The 22,185-nt window shown below is 39.2% G+C and overlaps 1 protein-coding gene across 3 annotated transcripts in view; it reads left to right on the forward strand.

Annotated features, from left to right (window-relative positions):
* Positions 1 to 22,185, forward strand: part of PDE7A (phosphodiesterase 7A) — a 117,693-nt gene that overhangs the window by 76,583 nt on the left and 18,925 nt on the right. For all 3 annotated transcript variants that reach the window (XM_047783840.1, XM_047783838.1, XM_047783839.1), the window contains 2 exons: positions 16,331 to 16,482; positions 18,492 to 18,555. In XM_047783840.1, coding sequence (XP_047639796.1) covers positions 16,331 to 16,482; positions 18,492 to 18,555 — 216 coding nt within the window. The remainder of the gene's footprint in view (positions 1 to 16,330; positions 16,483 to 18,491; positions 18,556 to 22,185) is intronic.

A 22,185-nucleotide genomic window follows, 5' to 3' on the forward strand; every position in this document is an offset into this window, starting at 1 on the left:
GATGCTCAGAGTAGGTAAAATGAAACCTAGTGACAAAAAATGGTAACAGGCAGGAGGTGCGAAATGCCACGGGGGCTCTCCACTTCCAGCCAGCTCTCCCTCTCTGTCTTAGCATTGGGGGCAGCTTAGCTCCAGGACACAGATTCTCTCCAGGACCCTATCAAGACAGATGCCTGCTACTTGCAATGTGGTTGGGAATTGTCCCATGGGACTGAACTTCTAGTTATCATAAAACTAGAATAGCTCTCTAAGCCGAAACGATAATATAATTTGAGGGGGTTTTTTAATAGAGAAAAATGAGTCATTCTTTCCTACTGGTGTAGTAGGTTCTGTTTATCACACAGCAGAGAATTCTGAAAAGAAAAAATTTAAATCTGGTAGGTTCTGTGAAAGGTGATCTCATGAGTGCGCGCTCCTGCTAGACCTGAAACTCGTCCGCCGCCTTCCGGCCGACTGTCTCCCTCGGACTTGCGAAGGCTCCTGCGCTTGGGCTGTCCTGCGGGCTGGGTGAATCTTTCGAGGGACTGAGCATTGGGCTCTAGGAAGGTGCCCTCTCCATTGTATACAATAAAAGTAAGATTTATTTTTCACAACGACACAGAAACTTGCATGCTGAGGTTGATATAGTTTCCGGGTGTAGTATAGAATACGCCTGGATAAGTGTATTCTATTCATTGAAGCTAGAATCATCTCTGTACAGCAGCTCTTCTGAGCATCTCCTTGGTTGTACCTTAAACTCACTATTAATTGCCCTGCTGCGGGAGCTCCCTTCCTACCTCAGCGGTTAACAAACCGCTGGATGGATCTGATTAGGATCCATGAGAATGTGGGTTCTATCCCTGGCCTTCTCAGTGGGTTAAGGATCTGGCATTGCTGTGAGCTGTCGTATAGGCTGCAGGAGTGGCTTGGAGCTGTGGCTGTGGCATAGGCCAGCAGCGGTAGCTTCGATTCGACCCCTAGCCCAGGAACTTGTATATGCTGTGGGTATGGCCCTAAAAAGAGAGAAAAAAAAAATTCCCTGTTGTGAAATTCTTGTCTCTTTCTGTTTATCCATTGCTTATATCCGGTCTGCATTAAATCTCATGTATTTAGGAACCCAGAATAGCTGTAATTCTCCTCTCTTCTGACCTCATCTCCTATCCTGCTTGATTCAGACCTCTGTCACCACTGTCTGGGGTTATTCTTGGGTTCTCTTAGCCATTCTCTTAGGACCCAGGGTAAGGTCCTACAAAAGAGAAAGGAAAGCTTAAAATAGAGGGGAAATGCATATCAACAGGTTAAAAACATATAGTACACTCTTAGTATAGCTAGTATTTGTCTCTAATTTTGTATTTCTTCTGTGAGTATATCTTGGAGGTGCTGCTGATGTTTAAGTGCTGAAATAGTTTTAACTTATTCCTGGATTATGATTTTCTCCATGGTGAACATAGTTGTCTTTACTAAACCTAGAAATTAGACATCTACTTCGCAATATTGGGTTTTTTTAAAAGTATATATATATGGTTTATTATAAACAGTGTTTGAGTTTACCGCATACAAGGTACATTCTTATCTAGCTATTTAGCCAGCTAGGAAATAATTACAAGCCCCAAAGTTAATAAGTAGAACCGCAGTAATAATTTTTATTATGTAGATAGCAGTTTTTTCTGCCCTGAGCTTTCATGGTTTGAATTGTCTTCTGTCATAAATCTATATTCCTATAAGGCCTATAAATGCATCTTCACGATAGGATTTACTTACCATAGGTGTTATCATGCAACAAATTCTGATTTTGGGTCTTTCTAAAAGGGTATTAAGAGGCAAAAGAAAATCAGCTGAAGATGGAAGTACATTAAATGCAGAAACAGTGTTCAACCTCACTGCTAAACAAACAAATTCCTATCAAATTTAGAAAGTTAAGCAAACCATCAGCTAGGGTGCTGGTGATAGAAGTTTACATTACTCTGAACTCTCTAGAGGGCAGTTCAGCACTATGCATCAAGAGTTTTAAACATTTTTTCTCTGATCTCTGCTAGAAAAGGCTGCAAAGGGAAAATCATATGCAAATGTTAATGTGTGTACAAAGGCATTCATGTTGGTCTTGTTTTTTATAGGACAGTGTATTAAATTACGGTGTTATTCATTGAAGTATGTAAGGATAAAAGACCAGAATGTTTATAATCTACCTTCAGATGTTCAGAAATAGAATCAGGTACACACAGAGGGAGAGAACAAGTGGTATATACACAGGTAGAATAAAATGGTAACAATGACAAGTCAGATTAAAGGTATGTAATAGAGGATATTCCTTATACTATTTAGATTTGGGAGGGGGAGGGTTGAGGGTTTTTCTTGGGGGGAGGGTCATCCTGCAGCATATGGAGTTCCTAGGCCAGGGACCAGATCCGAACAGCATTCCGAGCCTCAATCACAACCTAAGGTGCAGTTGTGGCAAAGCTGGATCCTTAACTCACTGTGCCAGGCCGGGGATCCAACCTGTGTCCCAGTGCTCCCATGATGTTGCACCACAGCAGGAACTCCTGTACTATTTAGTTTTGCGACTTTTTGACTTTTATATTTATTTTTTGAAATGATCTCTGAACAAAAATTTTTTAAGTATGGTAATTAAATATGTTTTTATTAAAAATCATGGGTTTATAGTCCAGTACATATTTGTTAATTAACTGGTATTAGACCAGGACTGTGGTTGTTTATAAAGAACTGATAGAGTGTAAACTTTGGGAGGGTGTTTTGAAACTAACCCATATTTGTGGTCATGGAAGTTGGGAGGGTTTCTGATGATCATGAATCCTCTTTGCCAAGAAGTGTTTCCCAAAGACCTGCTATAAATCTGTAGTCAAGGTTAGTCTGGCAGCTTGTTGCAATCAATAATAATCAATAAATTCTACTATAATTTTAAGTAGAAATAATGGGTGTATCATACAGAAGCTTTCATTCTTAACTAGGATTTTGTTGTTGTTTGTTTGGGTTTTGGTCTCTGATTTAAGTGGACTATTTCTGCTAACTTTTTTGTGAATTTATCAGATGTTATTATCTTGGTTCTGTGGGACAGGAAATTTAAAAAATTTTCCAGGTATCATCTCTCACTAGGGAGATTTTCTGAAATATTCTTTTACCTTTGTGTTCTTGTTACCTATCTTTTACAACACTATATATATGTGTGTGTGTGTATATATATATATCATATTGCATATTTACATAGTTTGAGTTTGAGAAGGGGATTTTTTCATGTAAGAAGTTTATTGTTGACTTTATTTTAGGATGACCAGAAATATTCCTTGGAATATTATTTCAAACTAACGTTTTCTTCTCTGGAAAGAATTCCATGTTGCAATTTAAGTGGGACATACATATCATCAGGAATTATATGAATGGGTTGTGTTTATTAAGAAATTTGGAAACAACTTACACAACTCAACAACAGCAAAAAAACAACAACCCAACTGAAAAATGGGCAGAAGACCTGAATAGACATTTCACCAAAGAAGATAATGTATATGGCCAACAGGCACATGAAAATATGTTCACCATCACTAATTATTTGAGAAATGCAACTCAGAACTACTGTGAGGTACCATCTCAAACCAGTGAGAATGGCCATCATTAACAACTCAACAAATAACAAATGCTAGAGAGGGTGTGGAGAAAAGGGAACCCTCCTGCACTATTGGTGGGAATGTAAATTGGTACAACCACTATGGAAAACAGTATGGCGGTACCTCAGAAAACTATGTATACAACTACCATATGATCCAGCAATCCCATTCCTGGGCATATATCCAAACAAAATTTGCACTGAAAAAGATACATGCATTCCTGTGTTCATTGCAGCACTATTCTCAATTGCTAAGACGTGGAAATAACCTAAATGTCCATCAACAGATGAGTGGATTAAGAAGATGTGGTATATATACAAAATGGAATACTACTCAGCCATAAAAAAGAACTAAATAATGCCATTTGCAGCAACAAGGATGGAACTAGAGACTCTCATACTAAGTGAAGTAAGCCAGAAGGAGAAAGACAAATACCATATGACATCACTTATATCCAGAATCTAATATACGGCACAAATGAACCTTTCTATAGAAAGGAAACGCGAACAGACTTGTAGTTGCTGAGGGGAAGGAGGAGGGAGTGGGATGGACTGGGAGTTTGGGGTTAGTAGATGCAAGCTTTTGCATTTGGAGTGGATTAGCAATGGGATCCTGCTGTATAGCACAGAGAACTATATCTAGTCCTGCTCCTTTATGATGGAGCATGAAGGAGGATAACGTGAGAAAAAGAATGTGTGTGTGTATATATACATATGAATGACTGGGTCACGTGACCTGGTCATACATATCTTTGCCCCAGAAAGGAAAATAAATTAATTGATTAAATTAAAAAAAATTTCTATTCAGACTGAAAGGAAATGTGAGATTGCTTATTGTATAGAAAGCAGTTTCTGGTCCTACTTTTTTAAAAAGTATCATAACTCATCCATAAGGATTCATAGTATGTTAATCACTAGTTATTTAACAAAAAGCTAAGATTGGTGATTCTTTGGATTCTTTAGTCAGTAATAAGATTGATTCTTATTTAACCTGTTGTCCCTTGTCTGTCCCCCAAAGCTGTACCTGGTATGCTGTTACAGTGCTGAGGGCTATAGAAGTACTAGCAGATAAAGTAGCTAGTTCTTCTAAGCATGCCCTCATTTTATATACCTTTTTTTAAAGAGTTGGTCTACTTTCTCAGTAGTCAGATGATTAGTTTCTGACAAATGCTTAAACTTCAGTGTTAGCATTAACATTTCTTTGACACCTTCTGAAAAACTTCAGCATTCATCCCAATTTTAAAGGATCTCTAACCCTCAGACTTGCCCTATCTAGGAACTGTTCCCACTATGGAACAGATTTCCAGTCCTTCAGCATTTAATAAACTGGTTCTTCTTCTTTTTTTTTCTTTTTGGTCTTTTTAGGACCGTACCCGTGGCATATGGAGGTTCCCAGGCTAGGGGTTGAATTGGAGCTGCAGCCTGTGGCCTGCGCCACAGCCACAGCAATGCCAGATCCGAGCTTCATCGTCTGCCTACATCACAGCTCACAGCAACGCCAGACCCTTAACCCACTGAGCAAGGCCAGGAATCAAACCTGCATCCTCATGGACGCTAGTCAGATTCATTTCTTCTGAGCCATGATGGGAACTCCAATAAACTGATTCTTAATGTCCTTCTTCCAACTAATTTTAACCTATTTAGTCTACTGACCTCAAGTTGTGAAAATTCTAAGTTTGAGGCAACTGATCATTCAGCGATGTATACGCTAAAAAATTGGGATGAAAAGATATGGGGGGAAGGAAGGCTGAGGAGAGAGAGGCTGATTGATTAGAGAGAGCAGAGGGCTGGCAAAAGGCTGACAGCTGAGTGGTTTGAACTGAGAAGTGCCCAGAGCCATGTCCCCCTGATGTGGCTCCTTTGAATGTCACTCCCTAGGCTTTTCTCAAGTTCCTGCTTTCACTTAGCTCAGTGGACGGAGAACCTGGAGCCTCCCTCATGCAGTTTGCTCCTTTTGAGTATGTTGGCTTTGATAACCAGCTTTCTGCAGGCTGAATTAAGAGCCCCAAATGGTCTTAACAAACAAAGATTTTTCTCTGTACAATTGGCCATACACCTGGTCTCTTGAAATAAAGTATTTTGACTCTTATATTAGTTAGATCTGTTGAAATGGATTCTATATTGACTTTTTGTCAAAATTCATCATTCTTTGCTCTAAATTTAATGTCCCTAAATTTAATAAATTATTCTTTTAGTTACACATTTTTCTAGCCTACATAATAGCAAATTCTAATACCTTTAAATGTAAATGAATTATTGTAATTCTTCTCCACACATACACTTAGAACATCTTGTATGTTCCTTTGAAAGATTCTGGCATGATTATTAAATAGTAATGGAAGCTGCCAGCTTGACAGTTCCTTCTTTTCATGGAATTCACCAGAGCTAATTGACGTCATCCAGACTGGAAGCAGAAACTATGGTCTTTCTGCCAATATTGGACAAGATATAATAGGAGTATTTTTTTTTTCATATCTACGCAAATGCAGTTTTCCATTTTCTTTTACTCCTGCTACATGGTAATGTTCCATTCTATGTAAATGTGTTTTGCCCATTATCTTGAGCTTTTTCTTCATTTTAGCACATTGTTCCACCCATACTAAGGCTGCGCAGGAACCTTTCAGAATATTTACATTGTAGCCTAAAAGGCTTTTAGCCTTACTCATCTTTTTGTCCCTGATTTCTGTCAGCCTCGGGCTCATTGTAGGGAATGAATATATTCTTGTTGCATTAAAATCACTAAAACTGAAAAAAAAAAAAGTCACTAAAACTGTATATCTTCTGCCAGTGGGGTTCCATTTGTATTTCTCTAAGTATGATCTGTATTCATTGTAAACCAGATTCAGCCCTTCTGTTGAATCAAATGTCTCATGTTGTCTTTATCATAATGACCCACTGTGAAAGCAAACAAAACTTTTTCTAGTTTTGCCTTAGATCCTCATGTGCATTTGATTTGGGGTTTTTCTTACCTTCCTAACAGGACTGTGTTAGACTTGGATCCTTGTTTCTTACTTAGATGATCAGAAGGAACATCTGTTTCGATGTTTATTTTAAGTTTAAAACCTTAGGTCATACTGATTTTATTGTCTCAAATTATCTTAGTCTTTAATATATGGTAACTCCCACCCAAGGGCAGATCCTGTTATATTCAGGAGGCGTTTTATTGCTTTTCTAAGAATAGACATTGTTGCTTGTCATTTTCCTCAGCCATGAGTTTTTCTTTGCTCTATTGTTTTTCTTCTTATCTTTCATACTGTACTGCCTGGTCATTCCTTTCTTATTTACAAGTGTATTTTTTTTTTTTTTAGGCTTTATTTTTCTAATCTGCTAAGGCGGCTATCCATCATTTGTAATTTAGTCTCTCATTCAGATGTGAACATACCAGCCTCTACTGAAGTCTACAAATAGACTTAAGTCATATTTGTCTGGAATTTCTATTAAATGTTTAGTTTGTTCTCGGTCATTCATTTATCTTGAAATCATATCTGGTTGTTTCAGAAACATTTCTGTAATAGTTCACGGAGATGTCACAGGAAAGAATCTCATGTCCTTTCCCCTGTCTTTTTCATCATGAATGTTCCTGCCTCGTTCCTGTAACAATCCCCTTGCCAAGTAGGGCTTATAGAGATGAGTACTGCTGTGCTGAACCAAATTAGAAAGCGGAGCATTCTTCCTGACTGTGTGTATTTTCAAAAACGTACCTAGTGTTCCAGGTGATTGTGAAATGGCTGCATTTGACAAACTGCTGGGTTTTGTTTCTTCTTTGGCTCAGATCTCCTAGATATCTTCCCTAACCTTAAAGCATAAATTAGGGAACCTATAGGGATTGGACCTTAACCTTAATACAATTTAATGGTTGTTTAATTCTACATGTCCTTTGGAAAAATGGAGAAATTGGAGATCTAGCTTTAAGCTTTATTTTCTACCTTGTACATTAAGACCTTGTGTGTTTTCTCTTCCTTCTTTTTATCTCAGCTCACTAATAAGGGAATTCAGAATCCAGTGAATGTGGAGCTATGTTCAAGTCCTACGTTTAAGCATAAGAGGACTCCCATGTATCACATATCCCATCCCTGAAGGACGGAAATGCCTGGCCTATAACAATAAAAAGCATACTCTTTAAAAAAAAGTTTTTTATTGACTGTTTTATTAAATCCTGTCAAAGTGAATATTAAATTCTGCAAGCTAAAGTTATAGGAATTGCTTAAGGGAAAGAATATTAGTTATACAGCTTATTCTCATGTTAACATTGATCTAATTTTAGATTATGAGTAGATAGATCATTTGTTTCTTTGATTTGTAATTAAGTTTGGAATGTCAGGTTTATTTTAAAGTAATGACATTGTATGCATATTTTGAAATCTTTAAATATGTGCATTTATTTCTACAGTGTGTATACAGTGGCCTTCAGGATGAGTTATGCTATCATGAAGAATAAATCTGTCTTTGTTAAAATAAATAGTATGGGAGTTCCCGTCGTGGCGCAGTGGTTAACAAATCCAACTAGGAACCATGAGGTTGCGGGTTCGGTCCCTGCCCTTGCTCAGTGGGTTAAGGATCTGGCGTTGCCGTGAGCTGTGGTGTAGGTTGCAGACGCAGCTCGGATCCCGCGTTGCTGTAGCTCTGGCATAGGCCGGTGGCTACAGCTCCGATTCGACCCCTAGCCTGGGACCCTCCATATGCTGTGGGAGCGGCCCAAGAAATAGCAAAAAGACAAAATAAATAAATAAATAAATAGTATGAAGTTACGTGTTTAAAAACATTTAGGAGTTCCTGTTGTGGCTCAGAGGTTAATGAACCTGACAAGCATCCATGAGGACGTGGGTGTGATCCCTGGCCTCCCTCAGTGGGTTAAGGATCCGGCATTGTCCCGAACTGTAGTGTAGGTCGCAGACCTGGTTCAGATCCAGCGTTGTGGTGTCTGTGCTATGGGCTGGCAGCTACAGCTCTGATTCAACCCCTAGTCTGGGACCCTCCACGTGCCACTGGTGCAGCCCTAAAAAAAGACAAAAGACAAAGAAAAATATATAAAAAAATAAAAATGTTTAAATGTGAAACTAATGTTATATGTAAATTATACGTCATTATTTTTATTTATTTGTTTATTTTGCTTTTTAGGGCCATACCCACGGCACGTAGAAGTTCCCTGGCTAGGCTTCAGATCTGAGCTACAGCTGCCAGCCACAGCCACAGCAGCAAGGGATCTGAGCTGCGCCTGCATGTGACCTACACCACAGCTCACTGCAAACGCTAGATCTTTAACCTACTGAGTGAGGCCAGGGATTGAACCCTCATCCTCTTTGATACTGATGGGGTTCATTACTGTTGAAAAAAAATGTAACATAGTAAGATTAAATAATATATCACAGACTATACATTTAGAAAGAAACCAAGATACATTTCAAACCTTCAAAGTCAGACCCTGGAGCTCATGCTCTTAAACATAATATCATACTTAGGCATCATTTTTTAAAAGAATTGATATCTATAACAACTATAGCCATTACTGTTAGTGTTTATTCTTTGCATATTGCTGTACTACTCTTTGAATTTTTTTAGTGGTTTCTGAAAGACTTGTTTTATAGTGAGGAAACTAGGGGCCAGTTAAAAAACTAAAATAACTTGCCTAATGTCACAAAACTAGTACAAGTGGCAGAGGTGGGATTCAGACTCAGGTGCGTTTCTCCAAAGCTCGTGTCTTTATGAGCCCTGCTGTTCTACCTCTGTTATCAGCACAGGCTATAATACTAAAAGACCATTGCTCTAAACATCTAGCTGTTTTTCTTCCCCACTTATCTATGCATGTAAAAATTCTTCCAAGAAAATTCGAACTTAGATGTAGCTAAATGTGATTATTCAGGATTAACAGTAAGCTTTCAGATACGGCTCCTATTCGTTTTAAGGAAAGTTAAAGAAGGGATGAAAATATAGAATGTCTTGGAGTTCCTGTTGTGGCACAATGGAAATGAATCCAACTGGTATCCATGAGAATGCGGATTTGATCCCTGGCATCGCTCAGTAGGTCGGGGATCCAGCATTGCCATGAGCTGTGATGTAGGTGGGAGATGTGGCTTGGATCCATTGTGTTGCTGTGTCTGTGGTGTAGGCTGACAATTATAGCTCCAATTCGACCCCTAGTCTGGGAACTTCCATAGGCTGCGAGTGTAAAAAAAAGGAATATAGAATGTCTTCATGTTTGTTTTTGTTTTGGCTGTGCCCACAGCATATGAAAGTTCCCAGGCCAGGGATTGAACCCGTTCCTCCATTGTAACCTGAGCCACAGCAGTGACAAGGCCAGATCCTTAATCCACTGAGCCACAAGGCAACTCCCTTGTTTTTTATTCAATTATCATTCAGTATGGCCTTGCTCTAGAGGAGAGTTAAAACTTTACAGCACTCAATTTTTTTTTTAAATTACAAACTTATCTCCAAGAGTAATTCATACACTATGCATCTGAGTGATTTAGGATTTTAAGGTAACAGCTATAGTGACTGCCGGACTCCCTCCTGTGGGCCATTAATGCAAGTGGCGGGCAAGTCTCAAGATCCAAAGTCTTTTCTGTTAAAAACTCTTTTGTCTAACAACTAAGAATCAGCGACATCTTTGCCATGCCATTTGGATGACAGGAATCTCTGTGAGAGAGGTGTGAATAGTACTGTTGAAGATGTGTTGATTCTCCAGCCCTTTTGTTTTCTCTAACCTATTGCCTACATTTCATTTTTCTGTCCACTTTCTAATAGGAAGGAGAAAAGCCACAGAAAAACATGGCTTCTAAATTGCCTGCTCTTCCACATTTCATTATTGGCTCAGAGAAGCTAAATGTGGATGATGGAAGTAGTTCCCATGATCATTAAGTGCTCATTTAGTTTTGGTGGAGGTTGATTAGTTTGTGCGTGGTCACATAGTGAGGTAATGTGATATTTTAGAAGAGAACCAGCAGAGCCAACAGTTCTTTAATAGTAACTTGATTAATTCCCTGAGCCCTGTCGGCTTTCTAAGCTGGACTGGAATGTAGGTAACCATGTAAACTAGAACATGCCTGGGACCTAAATAGTTCTAGCCTGGTGGAAGCTGGGCTTTAATAAAGACAGTTTTTAATCTGTTGTCTATTGTGTGGTGAAATACATAGTGGTGTATCTCATGTCATAAAATGGATTCATGAGAATATTGGTAATAGGGTCAGAATTTATGTACTACAGCCAGGGGGTGATGAGCTTTTTAGTGGTTGTACTAGTTAAGTTTTCATAATCACTCTTTCTCGTTCTCAGTTCTCCATGTCTCCTCTTTCATATATTCCTGAATAACACTACTTATTCAACTTGATGTCCTCTTGAGAGTGGCCTCTGTTGGCTTGTTTCAGTAGGGGAATTTTACTTTGAATCATTATAGGGCGTCAGTGTGTATTGGGTGGGTGAAGAAAGGGGGTGGGGTGAAGCAAATATGAAGAAATTTAATTTTTCCATCTTAAAATGATCTCATCAGGCTTCATCCTTGATTTATAGTTATTGATTCCCTTTTCTTAGATCATATTTTGGAAGCTATTCTGGGACAGTTCTGGAAACCTCTCTAATTTTCTTTTAGAAAATCTCTTCTCCAACTTGGCAGTGTGTTTTAGAAGCTTTTGAAATGTGCTCCTATGTACTTGTTTTACTTCTGAGGGTTTGTCCTAAGGGAATTAGGACATGTGCAAAGATTTCGTTATAAGAATGTTTATTACAGAGTTGTTGCTAAGTGAAAGGAGCAGCCTAACAGCAAAAAGATTTAGTAAATGATCATAGTTTCATACTTTAGAATAACATGTGGCTACTAAAAATGGTGGAACATATAAGTATTTATTGACTTGAAAGGATCCGGTGTTGCCATGAGCTGTGGTGTAGGTTGCAGATCTGGCTCGGATTTGGCATTACAGTGGCTGTGGTGTAGGCCAGTGGCTACAGCTCTGATTTGACTCCTAGCCTGGCCCTAAAAAGCCAAAAAAATAAAAATAAAAAAGTATTTATTGACTTGAAAAGATGCTCATGAAGTTTTAAGTTAAAAAAATACTGTACACTGTTTGGAATAAAGTAAAAACTGTGTATATGCATGTGTATAGAAAATAATTCATAGAAATAGCTGGAGTGACAGGCTGCACTGATAGTTGTTATTTCTAGACTACTAAGCCTTTTCGTGCAACTTCACTCTGTTCTCAAAGCCAAGTTTAGCAGAAGAGAAGGCTTAGGGCAGCTACTCCCAGAAAGGATCAGGAAGAACACACCTTTTAAAAGAAAGGAACGATGTGGCTCAAAATAACAGGGTAGGAAGCTCTAGGGAATGGTTTCTCCACCAAAACAACCACTAAACTGGGGCAGGGGAGGAATGGCAAAATCAGCTATTTTCAGGACTCTGGGCCCTGATTGGACACTTGCAACAAGCAGGGGAGTACTTGATGAAGGGAGGGGCTGCTGATCTTTGGCAGTTGGGTAGGGTCCATAAAGCAGGGGTACATCCATTCCTCAGCCCCTCAGCCCCACTATCGCCTATGGGGATAGTGACCCATGTTCCTGTCTGTAGTGACTTGCTGAAGCCAGAGTGGGCAATGGGGACTTTATCCTCCAAAAATTTGTAGTTGCTTCCTTAAATTAGTTTGGCAAATCCTTGAGGAATAGGCCCAGATGTTTGCCTTGGTTTCAGCCCTTTCAGCTGCAGAGGCTTTGCCGCACAGCATCTACCAGAAGATTGGAAGAATCAGTACTTTCCCTCTCCTTTTTCTTTGGAACTAGACATTTAAAGAAATCTATGTTGGGTTCCTGTATGACTGTAGAAATACTGCAACTGGAACTTCAGTGCACACAAGGAATAAACCAAATCAAATAGATATGCAAAGGCAAAAATAGTTTGAAAAAGTCACAAAACAGATGGCATCAGCCCACAACAAGCAAAAATAGCATTCTTAGAAGGCTGAGAGATTAGATTTCCAGTTACCCCAGTATAATACTCACGACGTTCACTTCTTAATTTAAAAAAAAACTATAAAATACACAAACTGGAAAGCATGGCCCATACATGTGGAAAAAAGAACTTCACATCCTGAGGAAACCGAGATACTGGAATTGCTAATCAAAGATGTTAACTGCCTTAAATGCTCAGTGAGCTAAAACAGACCATGGGCAAAGAACCTGTTGATCCTTCAGGGCTCTGTGAAACAGAAAAAAGATGTGAATTATGGTTAATTTTTTTTTAGTTAAAATGAGACATCAGGAGGGTATAACTTGTGAGAAATCATCAGAAGATAGGAGGAAGGTGGTGGGGCAGGGCGGGAGTTGGGGGAGGGGTAGCTGTAATCCTGTGAGTCAAGCCCTGACTCCCAGCCAAACAGGCCCAGCCGTCTTAACCATCGACAGAGTGAATGCGTCCGTGCTGTGTTGCTATGGGCTCTTTGTATCGTGGCTTGAGCCCCCTCAGATGAGGCTCATTCATTTTTTGGACCTTATGCAATTATCCCCGCAAAGAGATTCTCAGATTTACTTCAAGGATGGATTACTTTGGACATGTACTGTGGAAGCAGTGCAGTGCAACATAACTGCCAGTGATAAAACTGTTACCTTTTATGTGTGATTACGATAGTAAATTGAAGGGAATGCCCCTGAAGTCATGCTTATGACCTTGAACTCTTGTAGGTTACTTTCCCAAAATGAATAAAATATGTGTCTTTGGCGGCATTTTTTAGTGATCTGAATGCCTCGGCTCTAATGCAGTCATTGCCTCGAGTTGGAGTCTGAGGTTCTGTTTGTAAGATGGGGATGGTAATCTTTGCCATCTTCGCAGGATTGTTACAATTGCTAAATTGGATGGCAGATGTGAACTTGCTTTTGTAAAACTGTAAAGCGCCTTGTAATTACTGGCATGGCAATGCTAATATTGCGCTAATTAGGTCTCATCTGCTCCCCATATATTTATGTCATCCCACTCTATCCCCTCCAAGTCCAGTCTCTTCTGGGAGTCAGAGTGGGAGGGTCACATGAAATACTTAGGTTTCTGGAGTTCCCGTCGTGGCGCAGTGGTTAATGAATCCAACTAGGAACCATGAGGTTTCGGGTTCGGTCCCTGCCCTTGCTCAGTGGGTTAACGATCCGGCGTTGCCATGAGCTGTGGTGTAGGTTGCAGACGCGGCTCGGATCCCGCGTTGCTGTGGCTCTGGCGTAGGCCGGTAGCTCCAGCTCCGATTCAACCCCTAGCCTGGGACCCTCCATATGCCGTGGGAGCGGCCCAAGAAATAGCTAAAAAAAAAAAGAAAGAAATACTTAGGTTTCTGTGCATTATCCTTTCTCTGTTTCTTTTTGTACATACTTTCATCTAAGTAAGGAACATTTTGAATAATGGTGTACACAGAATTTTTATTGTAAACAGTCAATAGACAATACTGAAGAGATGTAATAAGAAACTTGTAGTACTGTGGACCCAGGCTTTATAAACAGATCTGTGTTTTAAAATCTAGTTGTCACCCTATTGGCTGTATGAACTTATATAAGCTCTCTTAGTTTTGGTGTTCTCCTGTGTAAAGTGGAGGAAAATGGTATTCATTGTTTGAGATTGCTGAGGGCTAAAGGAGATTCTTTTCTAAAGCACTTGGAGCATTATTTTCATGAACTTAATCTACCCTCATTACCTCAAACATGCTTGATACAATATAGGGTTACCATTTTGGTTACAGTCCTTTTAATGTGTTAAATTGATAAAGATCAAAATTTCACTCCACAGTTGTTCTAGATACTCTCTACGTTAGGTTCACTGAGGTAAAAAGTGAAAAACCACTTAACTGTGCATTATTTCATTTCTGGCTTATGTGGCTATATGGGAACCTCAAAACTCATCAGATACTTCAAAAACAGTATCAGTTTATTCATTTATTCAATATATTTTGCACATACCTACTTGGCATGACTATCATTAGGCTTTGGAATACAAAGATGAACGAATAGTTTGTGCCTGTGTTAGAGGTCGTCTTTCGTTGAAGGAGACAGATAAATAAGCAGTTGTAATTCAGTATCAGAAGTAGTCTGATTGGTGTCTGCACAGGTCGCTTTGAGAACTCAGAGGAGGAGCCTTCTCTTCTGGATGGGGAATGATGTGCAGGTGTTCAAGTGCGCGCTTGCTAGGGAAGGGAACCCCTGAGTTGAGTCTGGAGAGAGCCAGGACCTGGAACACAAGGACTTTTCTTCCTGGCCAAGGAGATGGAGTTCATTTTACAGCGAATGACGAGGGACCAGTTAACGTTCATTTAGAGCAACATGAACAGATTTAGAACTTAGGATGATTACCTGAAAGCACACCTCCAAGCAGTGGCATCATCATTGACATTTCCACAATGTAATACCTATTCTCTGTCTGACTAGTGTTTATATTATCTCATTTAATCCAGCACTCATTGAATTAGCTGTTATTGCCATTATTTTATAGCAGAAAACACAGGGTGGTAGAGTTTAGTAGAGGAGTTAGTGACCGGATGCACAAAGAGAACATATTTGATGACTTGTCATCTCTCCACTGGAATGTCAGTGATGTTAGGGTGAGAAGTGGTGATTTGTTGATCCTTCATCTTCATTTTCATGTGTTTTGTGTTGTGAACATTTCACTAGTTTCTAGACTTTAAAGATAATGTTAATTCCCTACAGGATAGCTTTTAACCAAAGTCTGTTGCTTCATGTGGTGCCCCAGAAACTTTGGTTCATTCTAACTCTGGAGGGAAAAGTGATTGTTAGACTCATGGGAAAGAGAACATAGCATGTGCAACCACATTTTTTTTTTCCTAGAGTTTTTCGTCTAGCAGAATTTTCATCCATATCCTTTAGAACTCTTATAGGATGTAAACTATATTCTCCATTCCATCTTCTTTCCCTCTAAATAAAATTATCTTAAAATATTTGAAATATCTCATTATTAGGAGCTCAGATGTTTTATTTTATATATTTTCTATTCAACACCAAATATTCATTACATTAAGTTTGTATATATGTCATTGCTGGGAAAGCAGAAAAAAATGACCCCTTAGAGGAGTTCCCTTCGTGGCTCAACGGTTAAGGAACCCGACTAGGATCCATGAAGATGAAGGTTCGATCCCTGGTCTCAACTCAGTGGGCAAAGGATCCAGTGTTGCCATGAGCTGTGGTGTAGGTCGAAGATGTGGCTCAGATCCCAGGTTGCCGTGGCTGTGGCATAGATCAGCAGGCATAGATCAGCAGCTACAGCTCTGATTCTCCCCTTAGCCTGGGAACCTCTGTTTGCCACGGGTGTGGCACCCCCTCCCCACAAAAAAATGACCCCTTAGAAAGTCATTTAGCAATATGGAATAATAGTTGTGTAATTCTTAAAGTTTTGTATGTATCTTGGGACCTAGTTTCTCAATATGAAGGGTAGTTTGAAAATAGATTTTGTCTTTCTACTCCATAATGTCTGTATTGTATATTAAAGCAGTAGAGTGAGAGGTGATAATTCTTGAAAGTTAAAAAAAAAACTGATAATTAATCCAACCACACTTAACAGCTTTCTAAATGTTGACAAGATTGGCTATTCACCTGTTCATTCTTAGCTCTTTAATTTAAACTACAAATAAAGTACCTCTTCTCTCCTATAAATGTACATGATGGTTGATTGATTTTTTTAAAAAAATATTTGTGTATAACTAGAAGGGGTACTACAAAGATTGTATATGCACAGTTTTGACTTGGTATACTCACTTTTTACTCCTTTTATTTCAGCTCAGTCAGAAATTGAAGTTTCTGTGTCTGCAAGGAATATCAGAAGGTTGCTAAGTTTCCAGCGGTATCTTAGATCTTCACGCTTTTTTCGTGGTACTACCGTTTCAAATTCTCTAAACATTTTAGATGATGATTATAACGGACAAGCCAAGGTGTGTATAGCTTTTTCAAGAAAACATTAACTTTTAGATAAGTGTAATGAAGCCTTTTATTTCCCTTGTGCTGTTAATTTATAGAGCCTTTTTTGGTATGTAAAATCTGTTGAACCCACTTTTCAGGTTTTTTTCTTGAGAGCCGCTGTTCATTTTATAATTAAATTTTACAGAGCAAGGAACATTTCTGAAATAAGTTAAATAATGAAAATGTTTTCATTTATTATAACATTAAGTAGCAAGTAGATCAATAAAACATTAAACTGCACCAAATCTTAATGTTGGAAAGAATATTATAAATTATCTGACCTCATTTCTGTATTTTTTAGTTAAGAAAACTGTGACTGGAGTTCCCATTGTGGCTCAGCAATAATGAACCCGACTAGTATACATGAGGCTTACAGGTTCTATCCCTGGCCTCGCTCACTGAGTTAAGGATCTGGCTTTGTCATGAGCTGTGGTCATAGCTGCGGCTTGGATCCTTTGTTTCTGTGGCTGTGGTGTAGGCCAGCTGCAGCTCCGATTGGACCCCTAGCCTGGGAACTTCCATATGCAGTGAGTGCCACCCTAAAAAGATGACAAAAAATAAAGAAAGAAAACTATGGCGTATATGCATAAGTGGCTTGATTGAGCTCCCCCAGCTGGTTAGAGACAACCCCAGCACAGGAAGTCTCATGACTCTCAGCCAAATGCTATTTCATATTCTCTTTTATCAGTGAGATATTTTGAGGATTTAGATTTTAAAAAAATTAAATCTGGTGATTGTGAGTTTTATCTCCTTTATGTAGTTTACAAGAAATATGTTAAAGAAGGTGGGGATTAGCTAAGCTTGTTTTTTGACCAAATGAACATCGTTAATAATCTTAGGTTTCTGATGTGTGTGAAAGTATTCTTTGACTCAGCATTTACAACCAGATGCTGTAAGTTTGTGTAGGTAGGGCCAGGGCCACTCTGCAATCACACTAAAGTGAGAAAATGTGCTTCTCTGTTTACAGAAAACAAAGCAGTGGGAAAATGCTCATGCTTTCTTTAAATTTTAAAAAGTTACAATTTCTGCTTTTTAGAATGAGAATGTTGTCCTGTGTATGATTGGTTATTAGTGTCATCATAATCTGTACTAGTAAGATCTTAGTATTGTTTAGTCATAAATGTATACAACTGTGAACTTTTAAATATAAAATAATTTTTTTTCCTTGAAAATAAGGCCCACAAAAATTTCAGGTTACAAATATATGATGTAAAAATAGCCATTTGAGTCTTAAGGTCATTGTGAGATTTACTTGCTTGGCTGAAATACACATCCACCTAAAAATTAATGTCACAAATGCAATTAACCATTTTATAAGGATATTTAAAGAGTATAAATAAATACCCATAAATTAGGAATGAGTTTTAAGAAAACGAATCACAAATAATGTAAGCATGGTATAGTATAGATGTCGATGTCCAGGTTCCAGAATCAGACCTGACTTAAGATCCCAGCTCTGCTACTTTCTCGCTGAGCAAGTGAGTTGCTTTTTGCCTGTTTCCCCATCTATGAATGAGGATTGAAAACAATGCTTACGTGATAGGGTGGGTATCAGTAGTAAGAGAGAGTAAAAAGCGCTTTGAGCAGTACCGAGAACATCGTAAGTCTTAAGCTGCTATAACTTTCGATTTTCAAAATCTCGACCATGCAGTGTATGAACCACACTTCTGTGATGTTAAGTTAGAGCTCATGACAGTTCATGAGAGTATAGGAATAAGTTGAAAGAAATGCTTAGCTCACTTTACCTATACATGTATTAATTGAAAAACAAAATAATCATTGGCTTTTCAGAAGCAGTTTATCCGTTTAGACATATTTTGGAGCCATTTGGAAAGATCATGATTAAAAGGGTGATAATTTGCATTTCTTGAAGTAAATCAACCGCTTTCCATTTTCATTAACTTCCCTTGGACTGTCTAGAAAAGACAAGAGAATGTTACTAAAATTAAATTACAGGAGGAATGTTTGGTTTTCTTTTCAGTGTATGCTGGAAAAAGTTGGAAATTGGAATTTTGACATCTTTCTATTTGATAGACTAACAAATGGTAAGTGAAGAATTTGACTTCCTCTCATGCATTCCCTCAATTGCTGCCTTGATGGTACAGCTGCTCCTAGGTTGCTGCTTTCCGTTACTTAGGTTAGGAGCCCTCTGCTGGGCAGAGGGAGCATCATTTTGTTAACTGCATTTTTTGATTATTAGTCTCAGCAGTAATCAAACTTACTGTCACCATCCCTTGGCTGTTCCTAATTAGTGCTCCTGTTATTAATAAACCCAAAGTGAACATTACGATCGCATTGTTCCTGATTTTTCCTTTTTTGGTTTCTTTTGGACTATAGCCACTTAGAGTGGCATCCTCTGATCATGTATTCCAGTTTGGATAGCCCAGATACGTTGTGGAGGAATGAAGTTTTGCGAGATGGTCTTTCTTCTAGCTCTGTGGTTCCCAGGCTTTTCTTTCTCTGCACACTCAAGAGAGAGAGATGGTGCGTTATAATCAGCAACAGTGGTTCCCTTTGGCTCTGCTTCTCCATGGTGGTGTGGGCTTCTTTAGGGGGTGGATCAGACTCTACACAAAGTGTGAGCAGTTTGAAAACAGGTGACTCTGATCTGTTTCCTTCTCTGAGTTTTGTTTTGCTTTTCAGGAAGTATTTTTCTCTCTGGGAACAGGAATGGATTTCCCTTTGGGAATTATTTTTTATTTAGGGTAAAATTATAGGCGTAAAATGTTGGTGATACTTCAGTCCAACTAGATGTTGCCCCTTTTGCCTTGATACCTTTTAAATAAAGAAAGCAGAGTGGAAGTTCACCGAGAGGAAGTTAGTTCTGATTGCTGAGAATGAAATATATGTGTGATTCACTGTTCTACTTTGAAATCACCTGTTTTCTCTTATTTTACTTTGAAATAAAGCTCCCTTTATAAGGAAGCCAGGTAGGGAAAATGGACAAGCAAATTCAACATTTTTCATCTTTTTTTTTTTTGTCTTTTCTAGGGCCACCCCACCAGCGGCATATGGAGGTTCCCAGGCTAGGGGTCGAATTGGAGCTGTCGCCACTGGCCTACACCACAGCCACAGCAACATGGGATCTGAGCCGCATCTGTGACCTACATAGCTCACTGCAATGCCGGATCCTTAACCCACTGAGCGAGGCCAGGGATTGAACCTGCAACTTCATGGTTCCTGGTTGGGTTCGTTAACCACTGTGCCACGACGGGAACTCCTCAACATTTTTCATCTTGGGGATCAGTGTGGGTCTAGCTTTTTAGCCTCACTGCCTTATTCCCTTTGAGCTGTGTGGCCAGGCCTAGTGAGAACACCTTTCTGATCACTTCTTTGCCTGTGTGCTGCTGACCAATAACAAACTGGACTGACTTGGGCACAGGTGGAAAGACAGTGAAGTCCACCTCCTCAGCAGGGCCTCCCTCCCTCCTGCTGCCCTGACTTTTCGTGTTTCCCCTTTTCTTTTCCTTACCACCCCCCCCCCCCACTCTCCTTTGGCCTCTGGTGACTCTGTCTGTCCCCCGCTTCCACTCTGGCCTGTCCCCACAGAAAGGGCTCTGGTATCATTTACACAGCTGTCCTGTCCTACAGCCTCCCCCTTTTGAATATATAGGTGCCTCACCTTCTTTTAGATCTGGGAAACTCCCTTTTCCTAATGCAATACAAATATTGCTTTAGTCATTATCTCAAGATAAATATAGATAAGAGTGCCGCCCTTAACACCTTCAAGGTCTAGTTAGCCTCATGTAAACACCAGCAGCTCATGGCCTATTCTTAGTTGCTTGGGACACTTGTCACTCACTGAAATAGTTGATTGTTCTTCTCTAGATTTTATTTTTAAAAAGAATGTATCCTGCTAGTTGGGGGTGTGGCAATGAAAGTGGAGCAAGGGTGACAGTGTAGGATGGGCAGGAGTCATAGCAATGGTCTGCGTTAATTTAGCTCTTTTCTTTCCTTGAATCACTTTGAGAAACAAATGGGCAGAAGAAAATTCCTTAAATTTTCATTATTGAATTTGAATTGCTTTCATTCAAAGCTGCTTAGCCTGAAATGAATTCTGGATGATATCTGTACATAGTATCCAAGTTTGTAATTTTCCCTTCTTGCTTGTTGATCCCATGTGTTCTTTATGTTTTATTCCGGTGATTTTCCCAAATGCCATTGTGGAGAGGACAGGGAAGAAGCAAAGTTCGATGATTCCCACCAAGACAATGGCTCCCAGCTGGCCTCCTGCAAGGACTTCTCTCTGGCCAGACACATTTGATCTTCCTTTTGCAGGAATGAGTTGTTACATGAGATAGCAAGATATAGCTCGTCCCCACTGAGAGCTCCCTGGCCGTGAGGACCCTCGTTGCCAGACAGGTGTTATGGCCATAGCCTAATCCTGCCAGCTCCCATCTAGAATCACATCCTAAAAGCTGTCAAGGGCCATAACACCTTGGACAACTCTGTCCTTTGACATACCTCTACATAGGATCGATTTTCTAGGAGTACAGTTTTCTTTTCCAAGAAGGTATTTGTTTCCATTTTCATGTAAAATAAGTTATTCTGTGCCCATTTCTTGTTTAATGAACCAACTGAGCATCCCTTGCTTTGAAATGTTCTGTTGACTTGTGTTCTTATTCACTGGTATTAAGCCAGTTGGTATCTTAGGAACTGAAAATGAGAAAAAATGTTGCATATGCAGACTTTGATTTTGCTGTGGGTGGTACACTTGATAGATTGGTTCTGTCAGATTCCTTTAAGGTCCTTGGTGGAAGGCATTAACATTTCTTTGATAATTTATTTCATTAGGCTTGGTAAAAAATGGGGGGAGAGCCCTGTGTTACCTAAATAGAATGAATATTCTTTTCTTTTTAATTGAGGTACAGTTGACTTAGAACATTGTATTAGCTTCTGGTATACAATGTTATTATGATTTGCTATTTGTATATACCACAAAAATAATCACCACAGTGGGTCTACTTAACATCTGTCACCATATGTAGTTACAAATTTTTTTTATTGTGATGAGAATTTTCAAGACTTACTCTCTTAGCAACATTCAGATCATTTGCCCATTTTTTGAAAACCAGATGGTTTCTTGAATATATATTCTGAAATATCTGTATTATTAGCCATAGTCACCACCATCATATCCCTAGGACCTAATTATTTACAACTGGAAGTTTGTGCGTTTTGATCAGCTTCTCCTATTTTGTCCACTCCCACAATCCCCACCAATGGCAACCACCAGTCCGTTCTCAGTGAGCTTGAGATTTTGCTGTTGTCATTTTAGATTCCACATAAGTGAAATCATACAGCATTTGTCTTTCAGTTACCTCAAACTCCATCTATGTTGTTGCATATGGCAAGATTTCTTTCTTATTTATGGCTAAGTAGTATTCCTTTGTCTATATACCACGTTTTCTTTATCCATTCATCTATCAGTGCGCCCTTAGGTTGATTCCATGTCTTGACTATTGTAAATAATGCTTCAGTGAACATGAGGGTGCAGGTATCTCTTTGAGATATGATTCCATTTCCCTCAGATAATATCCAAAAGTGGGATTGCTGGATCATATGGTAGTTCTACTTTAAATTTTTTGAGGAACCTCCATTGTTTTCCATAGCGGCTTCACCAGTTTTCTTCACATCCTTGTCTGCAGTAGCCATTCCGACAGGTGTGAGGTGAT

Source organism: Phacochoerus africanus, chromosome 6, assembly GCF_016906955.1.
Source record: "Phacochoerus africanus isolate WHEZ1 chromosome 6, ROS_Pafr_v1, whole genome shotgun sequence".
Lineage (NCBI taxonomy): Eukaryota > Metazoa > Chordata > Mammalia > Artiodactyla > Suidae > Phacochoerus > Phacochoerus africanus.